The 20,704-nt window shown below is 36.1% G+C and overlaps 2 protein-coding genes and 1 pseudogene across 3 annotated transcripts; all 3 read left to right on the top strand.

Annotated features, from left to right (window-relative positions):
• Positions 1 to 5,996: 5,996 nt before the first annotated feature.
• On the top strand, positions 5,997 to 6,085 carry BDBG_17802 (annotated as a pseudogene). The gene has a single exon. The product of its transcript is annotated as a tRNA-OTHER (tRNA).
• Positions 6,086 to 7,700: 1,615 nt separating this feature from the next.
• Positions 7,701 to 11,278, top strand: BDBG_08622 (NAD+ synthase (glutamine-hydrolysing)). The gene is made up of 18 exons (XM_002620996.2): positions 7,701 to 7,949; positions 8,004 to 8,090; positions 8,144 to 8,294; positions 8,356 to 8,370; positions 8,424 to 8,499; positions 8,556 to 8,803; positions 8,861 to 9,078; positions 9,132 to 9,371; positions 9,428 to 9,825; positions 9,876 to 9,980; positions 10,033 to 10,048; positions 10,107 to 10,126; positions 10,184 to 10,323; positions 10,383 to 10,411; positions 10,472 to 10,646; positions 10,718 to 10,738; positions 10,804 to 10,856; positions 10,949 to 11,278. The coding sequence occupies exons 1-18, from the start codon at positions 7,921 to 7,923 to the stop codon at positions 11,085 to 11,087; spliced, it is 2,160 nt and encodes a 719-aa protein (XP_002621042.1). The 5' UTR covers positions 7,701 to 7,920; the 3' UTR covers positions 11,088 to 11,278.
• A 672-nt stretch (positions 11,279 to 11,950) lies between these two features.
• Positions 11,951 to 14,677, top strand: BDBG_08621 (uncharacterized protein). Its single transcript, XM_002620995.2, has 4 exons — positions 11,951 to 13,076; positions 13,152 to 13,535; positions 13,637 to 14,389; positions 14,530 to 14,677. Exons 2-3 carry the CDS (start codon positions 13,257 to 13,259, stop codon positions 13,928 to 13,930), a joined length of 573 nt encoding a protein of 190 aa, XP_002621041.1. The 5' UTR covers positions 11,951 to 13,076; positions 13,152 to 13,256; the 3' UTR covers positions 13,931 to 14,389; positions 14,530 to 14,677.
• The last annotated feature ends 6,027 nt before the right edge of the window (positions 14,678 to 20,704 follow it).

Genomic DNA, 20,704 nt, shown 5'->3' with positions numbered 1-20,704 from the left:
CATTGATTTTCATTTGATATTTATGATAATATGTCTATGAGGTTCATCTCTCATCATTTGAACAGTTGTATTGTACACTTCATCTGATGTTGCACTTTCTCACATTCTAACTCTTTCTTAGATTCTTTCATAACCTGACAATTCAGACACTTGTGAGTGTACATCTGGATGTCCTTGATCATGCTTGGTCAGTATACTCTTGATTTAAGTACACTCATGAGTTCAGAGCTTTCTAAGTGACTGAATTCCTTGTGCATGTGAGTCATCAAGTCACATCTAAATGAAGATTCTAGATAGAGAGCTTCTGTATATTCTAGATTGCAGTAAAGCATAACATCATTTTCTAATTTTCTCAGCTTGAAGTTTGAAAGCATCTCTTCTACTACTCTCACAAGATACTTATCATCTGACATCTTATCATTCTTCAAGTGAGAGATTATAGCATTTACTCATTCTGATTTCTTGCATTCTCTCAGTGTGTTTAACATGAATATTTCTTGTATCTGATTCACAGAATTCTCACTCATGAAATCAGATCTGTGACTGATTATATCAGATATCACAGCATTCAATCTCTTTCAGTATTTGATATGAAGATTGTACACTTGAAACTCTGAGATTCAATGTGCTAAGTGTTTGAAAGGTTTTATCATTGATTATAGATAGATAAGACTTTCATAATCTGTGATTATCATTGTTGTATATCTGTTATCAATATATCTATCTCACAATGCCAGTGCATGCTTAATCACTAGTAATTTCTTTTCATACACTGAATAATTGAGCTCAGCATCTGATAGTTTTCTATCATTGTATATCACTGAGTGCAGCTTGCTGTTCTTACTCATCTGTAGAAGAGTGTCTCTGATAGCTTATTCAGATGCATCTGTCTTAATATAGAAAGGTTTATCATAATCTGATTGAATAAGTACTGAGAATATTATTACATATTTTCTCAGTGTGAGAAAAGCCTCTTCACACACAGTATTTCAGATGATTGAATAAAACTTCTTCTTTCACAGATTTGTATCTGTTTCTCTTAAGAGATCTGAGAGTGATGCAGATATTCATATGAAATCCTTGATAAATCTACAGTAATATAAGACTAACTCAAGAAACTGTTGTATATAATGTACATTTCTCAGCTGCAGTCAATTCACTATGACATTCAATTTCTTCAGAATGAGATGTATACAGTCATCACTCATTACATATTCTATAAACTTCAACTCTTCTGTTTCAAACACATACTTGATTGATTTAATATAGAGCTTATACTCTGTCAGAGTTGTAAGCACTTCATTGAGATACTTCAGATATTTGTTATATGAGTTTGAAAAGACTAGAATGTTATCAAGATATATAAGACATGAGGTTTCATTCTGTTTATAAAGAATCATATTCATCATCATTTGAAAGATGACAGATACACTTGTCAGACTGAATAGCATTGCCAGGAATTTGAACTTCTCTCATTGTATATTAAACATGGTTCACAGAACTGACAGTTTATCTATACAGATCTGTCAGTATTCTGAGAGAAGATCAATCTTCAATAGATATCAGGCATTTTCAACTGTATTCAACTGTTGTTGAATCTGTGATAATGAATATTCATTCTTGATTGTAAGCTTATTGAGTGCTCAATAATTGATACACATCTGTCACTTCTCATCTGCCTTTTTCATGAATAGAACTGAAAAGCCTCATGTACTTGATGAGAGTTGTATGAGACTATGTTCTAGAAGGTCTGTGATCTGACACTTCTGTTCTTTGAGATGCATTTGTGATAGAGAATATGCATTCTGATTGACTGGTTTTGCATTCCTCATGTCAATCTCATGTACAAATCCTTGTTTCAGTGATAATTTCAGTGAAAGATCTGTTCAGAAGATCTTCTCATGCTTCTTCAGAAGCTTCTTCATACACTTGTTCTTCTGTATATCTTTTATCTTGGTTTTCTTCACTTTCAGATTCTGTATAACATACAAGATGCTTTCAGATGAGGTCTTGTGAATTATTCTTTTTACTTATTAATGTATAAGCAGATTTAATCCTTCTATATCAGAGACATGAAATGTTCTTCTCATATCAGTTGATAGAATTATATGAATCATTTTCTTCCTATCAGTCAACTGCATATGACATGTATGTCATTGAATCTGTGAATTGAATCTTTGAAACCAATTGAGTCTGAGAATAAGATTATATTTCATGTTCTGCAGCTCTCACACTCAAATATAGCAAGATCATTCTTCAAAGTGCAAGAGAACTCTTACTCTTACAGATGATATCAAATATTAATTATCAGATAATCTTATGTGTCAGAGATTCTTCACTCAGCAGACTTCTTTCAGTCTTCAGATTATATGATTATCAATATATTGTGTAGAAGCTTCTATATTCACTAACACTTTTACAGTCATCTCTTAATTCTTACTCAAGTGTCTCTTATACATTAACATTTCAGATCTTAAGATATTGAGATAAGTGTTCACTTCATCCTCACCTGCATCTCAGTCAGAAGCCTGCTTTCTCTTAATGTTCACAGAATTCAGAGAGTCATCTAATACAGACATCTCTTTCACTTTGAAGACTTTTCATAGAATATCAGTGAGTGTCTCTGAGCTCACTGATTCTGCTAGTTTTTTGACTCTCTTGCTTCTCTTGACTGCACATGCTGAGTGCAATCTTTTACATCATGATTTTAACATTTATAGTTGAAGTAAGCTCAATGCTTATAACATCAAGGTTTTCACTCAGAGAATCTCTTCTTCAGAGAATTCAGTACTTTAGCAATGACATTCAGATCTAGATTCATCATGTTCAAGTATGTAACTTGTGTTATAGAAGTCTGATTATCTGTTCTTCACTGAGATATACTTGATTGCAGTATTTTCTGTCACAATTGACTCACTTGTTCCTATATAATAAGAATATTGTATGCTTTCTTCACTGTGCCTGGCTGTGAGATTAAGCATTTTCATTTCACTCTCAACTCAGATGTAAGATCATGAATGAAGATCTGTAAACAGAAAGATGTTGAAAGCTCTTCATTCAATGTGAGATAGTATAAGCTGAAGTGTGTGAAGTATGATGTAAGATCACTCACTTATCTACACTCAGTGAAGTGTTTGTAATACTTGTCTTACACATTCACTTTCTCAAAGTTGTACAAGATTCATTTGGAAAACTCATTTCATATTCATGAGAATGAATATTGCTTCAGATCTGTAAGATTCATCTTTTCATTAGTCATTTATAATGACTTCACTTTTTCACATAGAAATACAGCAGATCTTAAGACTTGTTAAAATTCTGTTAACTGTCTGTCTGTGAGTTCACATTCAATCTGATAATATAATCACATCTGACTTAGCCAGCTGATTGCAGCATCATTTTTTCAGTCATTATTAAAGCTTAATAGCTTCAGCAGATCTCTCAGCTTGATGTATTTCATGCTTGAATTCTCATTCTGCACAGCAGTTTCTGATGATATGTACACTTCTGAAGAGATTGTGAATGATTGTGATAAGATCTTCAGGTTCAGCATAGTTATCTATCTGTATAAATGTTCAATCTCTCACTGCAGGCCTAAGATCTGGTTTTCTCTATTCTTATTAATGATGGTGATTGCATCAGTGAAGCTCTTTATAGTGAATGCTTGATCTGCAGTGAATGTCAATTATTGTTTGACTTTCATCTCAGTCTGTCACTGTGTATACAAGGCCTCAATCTCATTTAGAATTCTTGTACACATATGAAGCTTCAATTTCAGTTTGATGATTTCAGCTGCTTTTCTTACTGCTTTGAGTAAACTCTCTAAAAGATTCTGTATATCTTTCAGTTCAGATAGTAGAGAAGAATGTTATTTATATTGACTAGAGAAGATATTCATTTCAGTGATTTCTTATTAATTGTATAATATCTATTATTATATCATTATATTATTATATTACTATATTATTATATTGCTATATTGTTATATGATTTCTGTTATCATTGTACAACTCTGATGATGGTCACTCTCTCTTTTATCTCTTTAAGTGAAGAGTAGTCTTCTTTGAATCTAGTTCATCACTCTCATCTCTTTTCTCACATCTCATTCATTCACATACATGATATTCATCTGAGTGTGAAGTTTTCTCTCAATAAGTGCAGCAGTATTAATCAGATGCTCTTTCACTCACTGTTCTTCATACACTATCTTTTGAGATGTTCTAGAATCACACTGACATGATAACTATGAATTACTTTGTAAATGAAATTATCATGTTCTGAAGAAGCCTGTGCTTCTCACCAGTTTTTAGACATGCTATCAGATAGACTGGCCGCTGAGATCATGAATTTCATGTTTAATCTCATTTGATCTGGTCTCATACATTTCTTGGCGTGAATTCTGCTGAGACTGGCTATTAAAAAAACATGTAAAGTGACTATATATCAGATCTTAAAATGAAATCATGACTTGAAAAAAATGAGAAAGTGATCTCATTTGATCTCATTTAGTTCCATTCTTGACATAAAGTTACTATTTTTAGACATTTTAAGGTTTTTTTTAGACTATTTTTAATTTTTTAAAAAGTAACACTTTTTGGTAACACTCAAATGAGATTTAAAGTCATTTAAAGCAATAAAAATAATTTAAATTGAGAAGTGGAAATCATGATCTCATTTGGAAAATGTGACAAGAGTAGACAGTAAGTTTCACTGAAACAGTATGAGACTACTATCTAATGTTAAAACTGTGTAATGGGATCAGTCGAATTGATAATGAGACTATTAAAAAATCTGGTCCTGGTCTCAGACACAGTCACACGGTCAGTCTACTACCAGATGTCATTCAAAGGTTTTTTTTCCAGTGTATGATTACAGGTGTACGCTGGCTTCTTATATATTGTAATATCATACACTAAATTAATTAGTGGCTGCTATGGCTCCTTTACACTCATAAGCAAGTTCAGAAGCGGCCGCGTTATTATCCGACAGTCGTACGTTCTTCCAAATCACCGTACGTTCTTCCGAACCACACTTTAACTTTAGTGCTGAAATCATCTGTATAGACTTCTGTATTCTTGTTCACAGATGTAAAGAATAGGAAATATGTTTGATTATTGTATATATACTGTTCCACACCAGTATCAAAGATTCAGGAGTTTCAGAGATAGAAGTGTGAATTTGAAGAGTTCATTGATATTTTCCAGATCTGCTGATTGATAGATTGATAATTGATAAATTGATAATCAATAGATTGATGATCTGATTACTTCAGAATCATTTCTTCTAGAACTGCTTTATTAACATTTATTATATCTGTATTTGTGAATAAATCTCTAGATATTACATGATTAATATATCTCTTTAATTCTTGATTGTTAAAAGCTTGATCAATCTGAGTTCTCTTCTTCTCATTTTTCTTTTATTCAGATGACTTTCTTAATGAATTGAGATAGTAGCACTGAGTGTATCAGTGATAAGCTTCATAGATGCAGTTTCTAAATATCACTGATAATAATTACTGAGATCTTTTATTAAGAGTAGCAAAGTTCATAGATTTATCTTCTTTAAGAATACTCATTTCTCTATACTGTTTCTTGAAGTTCTTAACTAACTGTATCAAAGATATGATATCTTTATCATATCAGATATTCTTAGCTCATGCTTGTATATAATCTGCATTAATAGCTAGATTCATATTTAAGAAATCTTTCTTTAAGTTAAACTGTTCAGCTATATTTATCTCTTTAATATTATCTTTAATAAGAGATCAGTCATTTAATCACTTCTCTATATCTCTATTTTTCAGTGCTTTGCAGAGATCATGATATCAGATTCTCACATTATCTTAATAGTCTGTGATTGTGAGTGAGAGATAATCTCTTAATAAATGAATAATCTTCTTCATATCTTCATTCTTACTGTGTACATATTATAGCTCTGTGACATTCACTATTCTTCATATAACATCTCATATCTTTGTCATACCTTTATTCAATGCCCCGGTGGCCGAATGGTTAATGCGGCCACTCAGTAGCGCCTTGGCGTGGGAAACCAAGGCGCGTGGGTTCGAAACCCGCAGGGGATACATTAAATCCGGAACTCAAGCACCTCAGGTTTCTAATAAATACAGAGGTGTACAAATCACTTCAATGAATCACTCTATGTTTCTGAGCTGGGAAGTTATTATCATATGTATCTAATTGTCACTTCTTTGTATTTTTCTATGTTCTTGTTATCTTGACATGATCTCAACACCTGTATTTTCTTCTGTATAATCAACACTTAACCTGTATTTAACATTACGCAAGAACTCATCATAAGCTCCGCTTTGTATATGAGTATAATGAAAGAATAATAATAATAATAATAATAATAATAACCTTCATTTAATTTCTTATATTTCATATATTTGATTTTTCATGCAGTGATCTTAATATTATATACTATCTTAGCTTTCACAGTGGCTTTTTCTGAACACTCAGATTTCAGAGATTCTTCTAGTTCAGAGAAAATATCAGGTTTATCAAGATTGATGAAGTCTGATATCTTCTTGTTCTTTGCATATTCTAGCATATACTTGTATCAAAGTTTTCAATCTTCAGAAACACTAAGATGAACTATTATACTAGACATTGTCTTATCTGTTATATCAGTTATATTAAATGAATTGAGAAATCAGTTCAAGTATTTGTGAATAGATATGATCAGAATTCAGAGTAGACTGACTGTCAGAATCATGAATTTCATGTTTAATCTCATTTAGTCTGATCTCATATATTTCTTGACGTGAATCCTGCTGGAACTGACTATTAAAAAAACATGTAAAGTGACTATATATCAGATCTTAAAATGAAACCATGACTTGAAAAAAATAAGAAAGTAGTCTCATTTGATCTCATTTAGTTTCATTCTTGACATAAAGTTACTATTTTTAGACATTTTAAGGTTTTTTTTAGACTATTTTTAATTTTTTAAAAAGTAACACTTTTTGGTAACACTCAAATGAGATTTAAAGTCATTTAAAGCAATAAAAATAATTTAAATTGAGAAGTGGAAATCATGGTCTCATTTGAAAAATGTGATAAGAGTAGACAGTAAGTCTTACTGAAACAGTATGAAACTACTATCTAATGTTAAAACTGTGTAATAAGATCAGTTGAATTGATAATGAGACTATTAAAAAATCTGGTTCTGGTCTCAGACACGGTCACACAGTCAGTCTAATTCAGAGTGTATATCAGTTGAGTATTTCAGAACATATACAAGTGAGAATCTATCTTCTCAGTTCAAATGATAGTTATCAGTTTGAATGAGAATTGAGATCAGTGATCAATTGTCTCAGTTCAAATAATAGTTATTAAATTCAAATGAGGATTGAGATTAGTGTATCACGCTTCTCTTCAGATGCTGCTTACCAGGCTCATAACTGTCAGAATGAGTGTCACAGATGAATATGTTGAAGACATATGAATCTTATTTGTATCAAGATCTGCTTGTTATATTATCTATGCACTATCTAATATATCTATTTCATACAAAAGATAGAGCTATTTATAGTAAAATATATGTGCAAGCCAAGAGAGCTAGCATAAGTGAGTATTAGATGAGCATTGTAGTAAGCTGATGATGATGAGAAATATTGTAGTAATACGATGTTGGTGGCGTTCAGTAGTGTATAACCTCTTTTTCCTGACATGGTGACTGAGCTCTTTTGCCCCAGTAGCCTACAACCTTTTCTTCCAAGGTCACATGACTAGACTGAGCAGACTGAGTCGACCAATCACCAGCACCAGCCTTTGACGTCAACCTTAACCAAGGACATCCGAGGAACTAGGACGACATATATCATTCTCGGGATCTATTGTTTATGTAGTAACTCAGTTCCTTCGCAATAGAAATATATATAAAAAGAGAAAAACAATGGCTCCTCTAGTAACTGTAGCTACTTGGTAGGTTCCATGCCTCCTATCCGCGCGGATCAGAAATTTCTAACAACCATCTAGTTCCCTCAACCAGTGGGTGCTGGATTTCGAAGGAAACACGAACCGGATCATTGACAGTATCCGCATCGCCAAAGCTGCTGGGGCCAAGTGTGCACTCTACCACCGTCTTCTTGTGGAATCCTCACTGAAAAACATTATAGGCTTCGCGTAGGACCTGAACTTGAAATTACCGGCTACTCATGTCAAGACCACTTTCTGGAAGGGGATCTCTACTTGCATGTTTGGCAATGCATTGCAACCATCGTTGATCATCCCGACTGTCAAGATATCCTTATTGATATTGGCGCTCCTGTATGTTCTAAAATGCATTATAATTCATATAAGCGGTTTTTGATTAGCTGACTCATTCAAGGTGCGCCATCGCAATGTATGTATTACTACTCCATTAGAAATGGATAAACCATATGCTTATGGCTCTAGATTCGCTATAATGCGCGAATCCACATTTTGAATCGGAAGATACTTCTGATCAAGCCAAAGATGTGGCTTGCGGGAGGTAGTAAAACGCTCCTACGAGTTTGCGATATTTCCATCATACTAAAATCTCCCCAGATGCCAATTACTACGAATACAGATGGTTTACGCCCTGGGCTAAACCAAGATATGTAGAAGACTACTATCTTGAAAGAATCGTGGGCGGGATTACTGGCCAGGCCACTGTCCCAATTGGAGACGCAGTCATCAGTACGTACGACTCCGCGATTGGTATCGAAACCTGCGAGGAACTCTTCACCCCGAGTAATCCAGGTATTCATATGGGGCTCAATGGAGTAGAAATATTTACGAATTCAAGTGGAAGCGTTAGTATGAAGTCCAGACTCTTTTGCCTTCTCCATGCTAATATCGTTTTGCTTTAGCACCACGAGCTCAGAAAGCTCAAGCAGAGAATTGACCTTATTCGCCACTGTACGAGAGGTGGTGGGATCTATCTATACGCCAACCAAAGAGGCGAAGACGGAAACGGACGTCTTTATTTCGATGGTTCAGCAGGCATATTCGTCAATGGGCGTGTGGTTGGGATGAGCTCTCAATTCTCGTTAAAGGATGTGGACGTCGTCACCGCAGTTATAGACTTGTTAGTGTGATGTTCAGATTTGGCTTGATTCCAATAGCTAACAGATACCGTAGAGAAGAAGTCCGCAGTTTTCGTACATCGGTTAGTCGAAGCTCCCAAGGCAGTCAAGCCCCTGCGTATCAGCGGATCGAAGCCCCAATCTCCCTGTCGAGAAAGTCAGACTCACTTAACCCGAATATTCAACCCTCCCCTGATATCGAATTGGAATACCATTCCCCAGAGGAAGAAATTGCTTTGGGTCCAGCTTGCTGGCTTTGGGATTACCTAAGGCGCAGCAGGCAGTCTGGTTTCTTGTAAGATACGACCTTATCACTATACTTATACTTTCCCCACTAAGCGTCGTTCACAGCCTTCCCCTCTCTGGAGGACTGGACAGTGCATCGGTCGCCGTAATCACCTTCTCGATGTGTCGGCTTGTTGTTTCTGCTTGCCATGACGGAAATCAAGCCGTTATTGCAGATATGCGCAGGATCGTCGGAGAACCGGCCGATTCACAATGGTTGCCAGAAACTCCTCAAGAGCTCTGTGGCAAAATCCTTCACACATGCTATATGGGTACTACTAATTCTAGCAAAGAAACGCGAAATAGAGCCAAGGAGCTGGCGAAGTCTATCGGAAGCTACCACATTGACCTCGACATGGACTCAGTGGTATCTGCGATATCTAACTTATTCACTTTTGTAACTAACTTCACTCCACGTTTCTCTGTCCACGGTGGTAGCCCCACTGAGAATCTTGCTCTTCAAAGTAAGCCTTCAATTCCAGTTCTGTCTTCTGTGCTTAACTTATCCTTGCAGACATTCAAGCGCGTTCCCGCCTCGTTGTTGGCTATATGTTCGCCCAGCTGCTTCCTCTAGTACGGCAGAGACCAGGGGGTGGTTCCCTTCTTGTTCTTGCATCAGGTATGTTTCGCGCCCTTCCTCTAAGTGCAGATCTCTAACTAACTACTTCAAGGCAATCTCTCGGAGCAGTTTGTAGTCCCATTTTTTGATGTCCCTTTCGTAATCAGGTACTAACTTTATTTATAGATTGAGAGGATACCTTACCAGTAAGATTCAACTTCCCAAGCTGCCGGCATTATTATTATGATGACTGACCGGAGTAGAATATGACTGTTCAAGCGCGGATCTGAACCCAATCGGCTCGATTGATAAACTGGACTTGGTCAAGTTCCTGTCATGGGCGAAAGTAAACTTTGATATTCCTATTATTGAAAGCTTCGTTCATGCCACACCCACCGCAGAAGTAGGTGTTTTACCAGTATGTCCCAAAAGTGACCATCGCACATGCTAACAAACATGTAGTTGGAGCCCATTACCGAGAGCTACACACAGTAAGCAGCTTTTGCCCGTAGCTTTTATTCATAGCCACAATGCTAAACAAGGTACCCTAGATCCGATGAAGACCAAATGGGCATGACCTATGCGGAGCTCTCCGTATTTGGACGTCTGCGCAAAATCAGTAAATGTGGGCCCTTTGGCATGTATGAGAAGCTGCTACATATGTGGCCTCAACAGCATACTCCGAGGGAGATTTATGAGAAAGTCCGCAGGTTCTTCTATTATTATGTGAGCAAAATGATTACCCTCCTTCCGACGCATTAATTTCCCCAAGGCGCTGGCTAATGTTCATTTATTAGGCTGCGAACCGTCATAAGCAGGTTTGTAGTATTCTTTCTGTGAAAAATTAGAATGTGGATAATTAACGAGAGCATCATTTCATTAGGTTGTACTCACGCCAAGCTATCACGCCGAAAACTACAGCTGCGACGATAACCGGTAAGTCGTCTCGACTCCCATCCAATGGAGAAACACCAGCACAAATTGAATCCATGCAAGGACACGAGCAAAGCCTGACCCATCCCTTGCAGACACGATCAACGGCCCATCCTTTATCCTGCCGCATTTCCGTTTCAGAATAAGAAGATCGAAGAGCATGTGCAGGCCTTGGAAAGACAGGCCGAAGCACCCTCTGCTGCCGAAGATACGGCGCACGAGAAGTACTTGTGAGTATGCAGAAGCACGCGACACAAACTAGCGTAATGGGTCTGCAAGAGAAGAGAGGAAAGTATACTCAAATCTGCCATCCCTGGCGTGTAAATAGTTTCTTATGGCGCTAAATTCCAGGCGAGATGGATTGGATACGAGGAAACGTAGCTAGACTAAGCTTGTGCGAAATGAATATCATGTTTTACAGAGGATTCTCCTTTCATTTCCTACTTTGCACACACATTGTCATTGTATCAAATTATCCTATGAAACCAGCAATCCAGTTCAGCGGGAGCTTCAAAATAGAAATAACCTGAAACAAAATACAATACAGAAGGTTGTTCGACCGAGGGATATTTGAGAGTACTGTCAACCCAGGTTAGACTTGTCAACTCTCGATTTCGACACACATCGTACGTCTAGTTCACAGACACGAGCAACGATGCAGAAAGGTGGGCTGAGCGGTGTGTACGGATTAATCGCGGCTCATTATTATAATTGCAGAAGCAGCCTCTCATAAACACTAATCCGTAAACGAGATTAGTATAGGTCATACTCGTAGACAGGCACCAACGCGACGTTTATGTCGGGCTGTTCTTTTGTATCCACTAGGGGCTAGACGCATCGTCGCAAATCATTATTAGTTATTCTTCATGTTCCAGAATCCTCGAGAGATATTGCTCGTTCGATAGAAAGGATTGATTTTTTGTGTGCTCCGAACCAGCCATGCATCCAATATCCAATATCGATACGACGCAAAAAGCCGGCCAGGAAAACAAGCAATGCCACAAAACCAGCATCCCTTGTCCCTCTCTGTACAGGAGTTTTAAGGGGAAAATGTGTCCTGATCACTGGGGCAAATCTTGGCTTCTCATATACTGACGAATTGAAACATCCCGCGCTGTCGAATGCAGGGGATAACTAGCCATGCTGTGGCGCGGACGGGGCTTCCCAGGAACCCTAGCTGATATTCCCCAGCCGTCGCTGTAGCACAAATCAGCCACGCCCGTTCCTCTCACAACAGGAACGAAAACCAAAAACCCATGCATCTCAATGGATGGAGAGACCAGACGGTTCGCCTGCACTTCTAGACCAACAAACAGAGAGGTTCTTCTTGATGATAAAGAGGCTTTGACTCCTCCTCCCCCTGATTGCACGAGTGGCCCAAGGCCCTCCCACAAAGTTCGTCGAGAAAAAGCCAGCTATTCGCTTTTCAACATTGGGTACCAGAGTTATATTTCGTATCAGCACTACACAACACTGAAACCTGGAGAGGACAGGGATTCGAGATCTGAGCTGTGAAACGAGATCCAAGCTTCGCGGCGCAGCAGCCCGGTACCTGATGTACCGTACCTCCTCTTAAGGGAGGGATCAGTTACGAATATCCAAGGTCCCAAAGGCTCAACTACAAGGTGGTGGCGAGGCCGATCGAGCTACCCCTCGCGGACAATGTTTTGAGAGAGCGGACGCCAGGGGAGCTGTCATACACCCATGAAAGTAGACCAGAGCCAGGTTACAATTCGGATATCTAGAATCTACACTGCCCACGAGCAGGACCCCTATCCGCGATTTAACTAATCCTCTCGGACGGTTCTGAAAAGCTTCTCACGAACGAGACGAGGCATGAGTTTAAAAATGACAGGGTTGGAGCCCCAACTGGAGAAATAGTTCACATAAACCAATCACACATCCTCACAGCTTCCCACTGGAATTTAAGCAGTAACTACAGCGTAGTTTTAGCTTTCTTATCATTAGCCTAGGGGTGTTTTGGTGGCGGGACCAAGCTCTCCCCTCTCGTAAGGCGAAACACTCTCAAGGCGGGTGGCATACAGGTCGAACATATCCAGCCGCTGCTGCGCATTTTTGTTTCCAAGGTACCTAACAAGGGAGGTACATCAGGGTAAGTGAGTGGGCCAAGGCGAAGTCCGGAGAAAATCAGAGAAACTTATTCAGGAGGTCGGGGTATTGAAGAAGAGAGGCTCCTTGGCAGCGAGACCGAGAGCTGAGCAGGTAGGTTGGAGACAATATTTAAGATGCCACTATTCCCGGGTGGTTTTTACGGAATTTTGATTCATGTTCAACAAGTACAGCGCGGTATACTTTATATACCTTCATTCCAAGCTCACGCCCACTATCCCCCTCCCTTATCCTAAAACAAAGAAACGAAATCAAGGCGCCCCATCTATCGAAATGCGTTTCTCGATCCTTCTTGCCGCCGCTCTCTCCGTTCTCCCCTCTGCGCTGGCCGCCCCAACGCTAGAACCCAGGAAATGTGTTGGCCCCAATGTCAACAAGGCCACTCTCGCCTTGATCAAGGAATTTGAGGGCTTCGTACCACGACCCGCACCAGATCCGATTGGACTGCCCACCGTGGGATACGGCCATCTCTGCAAGACCAAGGGATGTAAGGAGGTCAAATTCCCGTTGACCAAGAAAACTGCAACAGCCTTGTTGAAGAAGGATCTAAGGGTGCGTTCGCTTGCTGACCATTTTCCTAAACAAAATTGACGATTCAGTTGCCCCTTAAGGAATCGCCAACATGATTTGCTGACAATGCATTTGCGAAATAGAGTTTCCAACAGGCCATCACTCTGTCAACTAAGAAGGCAGTGAAGCTCAATGCGAACCAGTACGGCGCCCTTGTTTCATGGGCATACAACGTTGGACCCAATGCTGCGCGGTCCTCCAGCTTGATCAGAAGACTCAATAGGGGTGAAAATCCAAACAAGGTGATTGCGCAAGAGCTTCCCAAGTGGCGGTTGGCTGGTGGTAAAGTTTTTAAGGGACTTGTCCGCAGACGCAAGGCAGAGGTTAAATTGGCCAAAACTCCAACCAAGAAGAAGGCGCTTCCAGTTAAATGCTAAACACCACGTGAAAAGACAGCAGAATCGCTCCCATCTCTTTATTTTTTTATTTTTTTCCCCTTCTTCTTTTTGCATCATCTTTCATGTCTTCAAGTGATTTTGTTATGTTCTATTCTTTCGTTTTTGTTTTGGTATCTTGCCTTCCATTTCCCGACGTCTTTTTTTTTTTTTTTTTTTTTTTTTTTTTTTTTTTTTTTCTGTATCTACGTTCAATTGAATTTGCAATATTGCATTTAAAAGGCGTATGTCAACAAGCATATGGAACAATGGGCGTCTTTGCACTTCCAATAAGTTGATCAGAGCGTAAAGTTAGAAGGATATAAGTTCTTGAGCCTGGATCCGAAATTTGAGTTCCTGTACTCTGTCATGTACACTTACATGTACATGTACAAGTGCGACTCCGGAAGAATTTGAATGGTGATACCCACGGAGGAAGAAAAGGGAATTAGCATAGGACAGGTAAGTCCAGCACCTGTGCGATGCTCCCTGCAAAGTGGGAACTTAGGTCCACTTAAGTTAGTCAGTTCAAGGTAGGTACCCTACCACTCTAATAGGTAAAACCCAGTGCTAAACAAATAGACTTAACGTGAACACTGAAGTTCATAGTACCACCTACTCGTTTCACTTGAGAAACTCCGATGACCCTTGTGGACGTTGTACGCGCCGAGACGCTTCAAATAGGGGACAGGCAGCCAGCCCTACAATGCACCTAGTCATCCAATCGTGGTGACTTTTTTTCCTGCTTCCTGAGTCTGAGAACATATCAGAGATCCATGTGGACAAGACTCTCGCGGTCCACGTGGCATAAGCCAGTTGTACGAAACAGTTCTAAGAATAACCACAGGACATACCCATACACCCCTTTCCCAAGACTGGGGGTATTCAGCGGAACAGGGATTTATAAAATTTCCTCTGCTGGTATCAGTGTATTTTCTGAAGGGTGCAAATTAGTGAAACATTTTTAATACTTGAACAATGTCTTAAGTGGAAGTGTCAGCTACTTCTGGAAAGTAGCCTGTCAAACAATGGGATTTCTTTGTTGGACACAACAAGGTAAGTTAAGCAAGAAAACAGATATCATCTGGCAGTTTGCACTATTCAAAGATGAATAGATGACAACCATGAGGAGCTGATCAAGAGCTGACCAAGAATATGTGAAACAGAACAAGAATATGGGACTCACTCTTCTTCCTAAATCGGCTTTCCCAGCTTCTCGAAAAGGCGCCATGGGCTGGAAAATTACTTCTAGAATGCGTCAGAACGGCGACTTGCAGGCATGTCACAATTTGTCCAAAAAGGGCCACAACATCGCGTCCAGCAAGACTCCTCCGAATGAATCATGGCTTTTGCAGCGTACCGGTTGGTCTTGCATACATTTCAGTCAGCCAGCCTCACATCAGGATTCTTGAGGTCTCACGTTCAATTTGCCCGATTGCAATCGGTGACTAGAACGCAGTTATTCAAAGATCGCACGCTGGGTAGAGAAATATAGCAAATTGATTGCATATCACTACCTACAGCATGCATGGGTAAGATCCTCCTGCTGAAAATGTGTATAGCTCACATTTCGTCTATATAAATTTATGATGTCGAGTCAAAAAAAAAAAAAAAAAAAAGGGGGAAACTAGTGATGTCACGTGGCTTTGTTGATAATTCTCTTCAATTGCATCGCATAAGTTAACGGAAGATTATTTGGAGACACGACACGTAGCTGCAGCAGAGCTATTCTTATTTTCAGGTTTCCCGGACAAAAGTTGATGTTACAGGGATATTTATGAGAGCTCAGTTTCAAACACATCCAGCACGAAATTGCATATTTATTTGCGGAGCGAAGCGAAGCAAATATATGATGAAAACCCTGGTCATTAAAAGTGGAGAATTTTCTTTTTGAGGTTCTTGGCGCGAATACAGCTCACTGATTGGTGTAGAATTAAGTGAAGTGCAATCCTGTGACATTGCACTATATCCATGGATCTCTGCACGCCCACAACGCGTTCATCTTTCATCTCATCAATCATCTACTCTGTACAGATTCTTGAATAATAGATCACACATCTCATCAACTACCTACTCTGTATAGATTCTTGAATAATAGATCATACATCTTATCAACTATCTACTCTATACAGATTCTTGAATAGATAACACATCTGATCAATCATCTCTCATAGATTCTCAAGAATGAATAACATGTTAAAAGCCTGCATTCACTGCTTATAAAATCAGTCTCTTGACTAATTCATTTCTTTACAGCATTCTACTACTTCTACAGCTGTCTGCCTTTAATACTGCACTCAGAGAACTCAGATATTGTAATCTTCTCTCATTATATTTTTTCTATCACTGATTATCTCTTTACACTGTGTAGAACTGTAAATGAATATATACAGTGAAATCAGATTCTTCTACAGTTATAAATTCTATAATAAATGAGTCTGAACTCTCTCTGTCATCTCAGACATATTAATACTTTATATAATTAACAGCAGTCTTTTAAGTCTATGAATAGTCTATTAAAATAGATATATTATCTAAGATTAAGTTTTATCACTGTGAGATTTATAGTTCTGATATATCTTTATTAACAGCAGTCTGTAAAAAGAAAACTGCTATTCAAAGAGCTTACTATATTATCAGATATTATAGAGAATATTTCTTATTAACTTTATTCTTAACTTAATTGAGAAAATGACTGCAGCTGCTATCTTTGATAATTAATTTATCTCTCAATTCTGCAGATCTCTCTTCAGTCTTTCATCAATTATCTATATTATTATTCAACTCATTTTTAAGTTAATCTAATTTTATTTTTACAGATATGCTTTCACTGCAGATATCTTTTACATTATTTTTCTTACTTTTAACTTTTTAAAGTTATATTTCTCAGAGCTCTGCAGATTCATTCATTAATTAATCTAATAAAAGAGTTAGCAGTCTTTTAATATCTCAGCACTCTATATAATCTGAAAGCTTAATTAATATATTAAATATAGAAGCTCTCACAATTCTTCAGAAATATAATCAGTTATAGACTATAATTATCTCAGACTCTTTAATAAACTCTCAGAGTTCTACTTATCTTACAGATTCAGCTGTTAATTCTGATAATTAACAGTGTATACAAAAATTTCACTATATATTTAAAGATTTATAGATAAAGATCTATAGTTATTATTAAATTTACTAATTCAGAATAAATCTTTAAAATAATATTTATACTTATTATCATGCTGTTAATTTGAGACAGCTGTCTGATAAGCTGTTTTTATTCTCTTAAGAGAATAATCTTGATTCTGATAATCTTAATTCAGATCTCTCTGTTCTCAGTTAGATTGAAGAGATGTTAATTTTATATATACATATCTTCATTAAGATCTGTTAAGTCAGAGAATATCAGTATAAGTATAAAGATTATATTATTAACTTTCTTAGAGACACTGACTGTGTTTATAACACTCTCTCACTTCTTTCTAAGAATCTTAATGTTATTATATTGAAGTCTTCAAATTCAAATGCAGATTCTCACTTATAATATCAGTTTCACTGAGATTTCATAATTTATAAAGAAGCTGTTACTCAATGATTAATCTATCTTTATAAAAATCATCTCAGTTATCAGAACATTGTGATTGATAAAGAGATTTAGAATCAGTTATTTAAAAATAAAGATATCTCTGATCAGATTTCTTTTCACAAGCTTAATAAGCAAGAATTAACAGTTATTGAGAATAAAAATTATTTAAATCTTAATAACTTGAATATCTTATCTGAATACTCTGATGTTTCAGATCTTTTAATCTCACAGTCTGAAGTTAAGTAACTCTATCATAAACTTGAAATATCACAGTGAGAATAGATTGATTATCTCACTCTGTCTTTAGTCTATAATATATTACTTAGTGAGTTTAATAATACTTACTCACTCTTTTCTTAAGTCTTTTCAACACTTTTCTTATAAGATAAAGCTGAATTCATTCTCTCTAGACAAGGAATAATTAGTCTTACAGATTATACACAGTTTCTTCTTAAATATCATGACAGTCACTTTGCTTACTATAGTCATTTTCAATATATTCTTTTCAATTCTCTATTTCATAGATAGATTAATAATCAGAGCTGCTTTTTCTACAATTAAACTGATTCTCTTATTAAGAATCTCACTCTAGAGAAGCTACAGACTGCTTTTACTACTGACACTTTATAATCTATTACAATTTTGAATTCACTTACATGATTTGCAGAGAGTCTTCATGAAACCTGTTCTTTTTAAGATATAAAATATTATCAGCTATAAGTCTATGTTTAAAATATCAGATCTCTGCATCTATTTCTTACTCTCTCAGTCACAGATCATCACTGAGATGATCTGATACATTACTTCTCTAACTATGTTATTTAAAAACACAGTATCAATCTTGAGAGGTTGAAGTTTGTAAGAGATAGTATTTATAACTATCTTACTATAGTTACACATTACTTTTATCTATGACTTGTAATCTTCAAGAAAAAGATTCTAGACTTAAAATTCAAAATTCTAGATTACTGAACTTATTACAAGTGATAAGACTGCAGATCAGTGTACTTACATAGTGTATTTTAATGTAAGAATGCACTGAATTCTGAATTTAATATAAATGAAAACTCTTATCAAGTCTTTGCTGACTACTGAAGTCTTATTATTACAGCTGAGAATTCTGAGCTTAATCATACTTAGTCTGAAGATGCACAGTCACTTCTTTCTCTCAGCTATTCTGATCAGATAAATATCATTGAACATTTATCTATAGTTCTTAATTATATTCAATATCATCACTGTAGTGAAAAGTACTATATTTATAAACACTGAGTCACTGATAATCTACATTGCTAATTTCACTTCTTATATAAATACTGAACTGACTGTGCTATTCTTAAATCTTTGAGTAGTAAATATTATCAGCTGCATCTCTGTTATAATAACTCAATTCTCAATAACTATAACAGATTGATTACAGTTAACTGACTAGTAAATACTGACATTGTCTTCTACACTGACAGCTATACTGTTCTTGATTATCTGTCTAAGTACATTGTCAAGACTGAAACAGACACAGAATTCTATCATTAGATTGTTCAATAAGTGATTTCAAGAATCAGTTCAAGTTATTCACTGCTCTCTACAGTTGTTAAACTTATAAATCAGCTCATTGATGAGTGTGATTGATCTGCTCAGAAGATTTATCATCTTCTTTTAAATCTTTCTTTATAAATGAGTTCTTGCAAGTCAATTGCAGTTAATTGTTAGCTTAAATCTCAATATTATTATAGCTATATTCTTGAATCTGATGAATTATAACATAATTCATTCTTTTTGAAAAAATATAAGCAGTAGTTAACTGAATTTGAAGATCTTTTATTTCTTGAATTTCTTCAAATCTTTTCTCACAGTTATTAAATTAAGAGATGTTCTCATATAAAACTCTGAGTATTAATCTACTTTTCTGTTTATCAGTTTGAAACTGATTCAGAGAACTATACTCATGTTAAACTTCTTCTTCATCACTCTTTTTATTAAATTGAAGATCTTAAGATTGTTGATCTTCTCACTTCTTGATTCTCTTTTACAGAGATCTTTAATTATTACTGTCTTTCTTATAATCACTCAGTTGATGCCTATGATGAAGACATGCTAGAATCAGAACCTGAGTTTAAAAATAATCAGAATAATGAAGAGAAGCTTGATCTCTCTTAAGTATTACTTATCTGTCAAAACTCACAGCATGATAATGATGATCTCATTGACATTTAAAACTATGAACAGCTTGATCATCAGTTCTTAGATTTCAACTATAATTAAAGCTCTCATATTGACACTTATATTAATCTTGATATAGAATTTTGAAATAATATAAAGATCAACTTCTCTGCAGATACTACTCTTTATAAATATAACTTACTTAAGACTCTAGACTCTGATCAATATCTTCTTTATAATACTATTCTCTATCATTATACTGAGATTCTTAATAGTAGATTCTCAGATTCTTTACTAATTAATTTAGATAATGAAGATAACACTGATAAAACTTATCTGATTATAATTTTATCTACAACTCTTCAAAATCTTGCAGAGGCTTAAAATCTCTCAATCTCAATTATTTAAGTCACATTAACTGATGTAGCTGCTTACTTCATTAACACTCAAACCTTGTATACATTATTTCAGCTTCTCATACACAAGAACATGTTATATAAATCACTTAATTCTCAAAATCTTCAATCTTTATAGGCTCTTTTTAAGAATGTTCACTATCTGTTAATTGATGAAAAGTCAATGATTGATTTATAACAACTTTTATAAATTAATCAGATCTGTTATTATATATTTTCTTATAAGAATACTCATTTTAATAATCTCAGTGTCATTCTTAGTGAAGATTTCTATCAGCTCTCATCTATTTTTCAAACTTCACTTTATTACAACAGATGTATTGATTATAAAGAAGATATTCAGAGTCATTAAATCTACTTGATTTTTAGTAAAATCATTCAACTTACTGTGATTTAATAATAAGTGAATAAAGATGTCATCAGCTATCAATTCTGTGAGATCTTGAAAAATCTTTATCTTGATCAGTTAACTCTGAATGATTGAGAGTTTCTTTCAAAGTATGTACAGACTCTAATCTCTTTTAATAATTTGTTTTGTTATAGTCTCTCTTTACTTTATCTTTTTCTTTATCTTTTTCTTTCAATTTCTTTCTACCTATCTATTTAATGTGTCTATCTTTGAGA

Source organism: Blastomyces gilchristii (assembly GCF_000003855.2).
Source record: "Blastomyces gilchristii SLH14081 genomic scaffold supercont1.25, whole genome shotgun sequence".
Lineage (NCBI taxonomy): Eukaryota > Fungi > Ascomycota > Eurotiomycetes > Onygenales > Ajellomycetaceae > Blastomyces > Blastomyces gilchristii.
The sequence above is the reverse complement of the archived record's forward strand: the minus strand, read 5'-3'. Positions and strand labels throughout refer to the sequence as shown.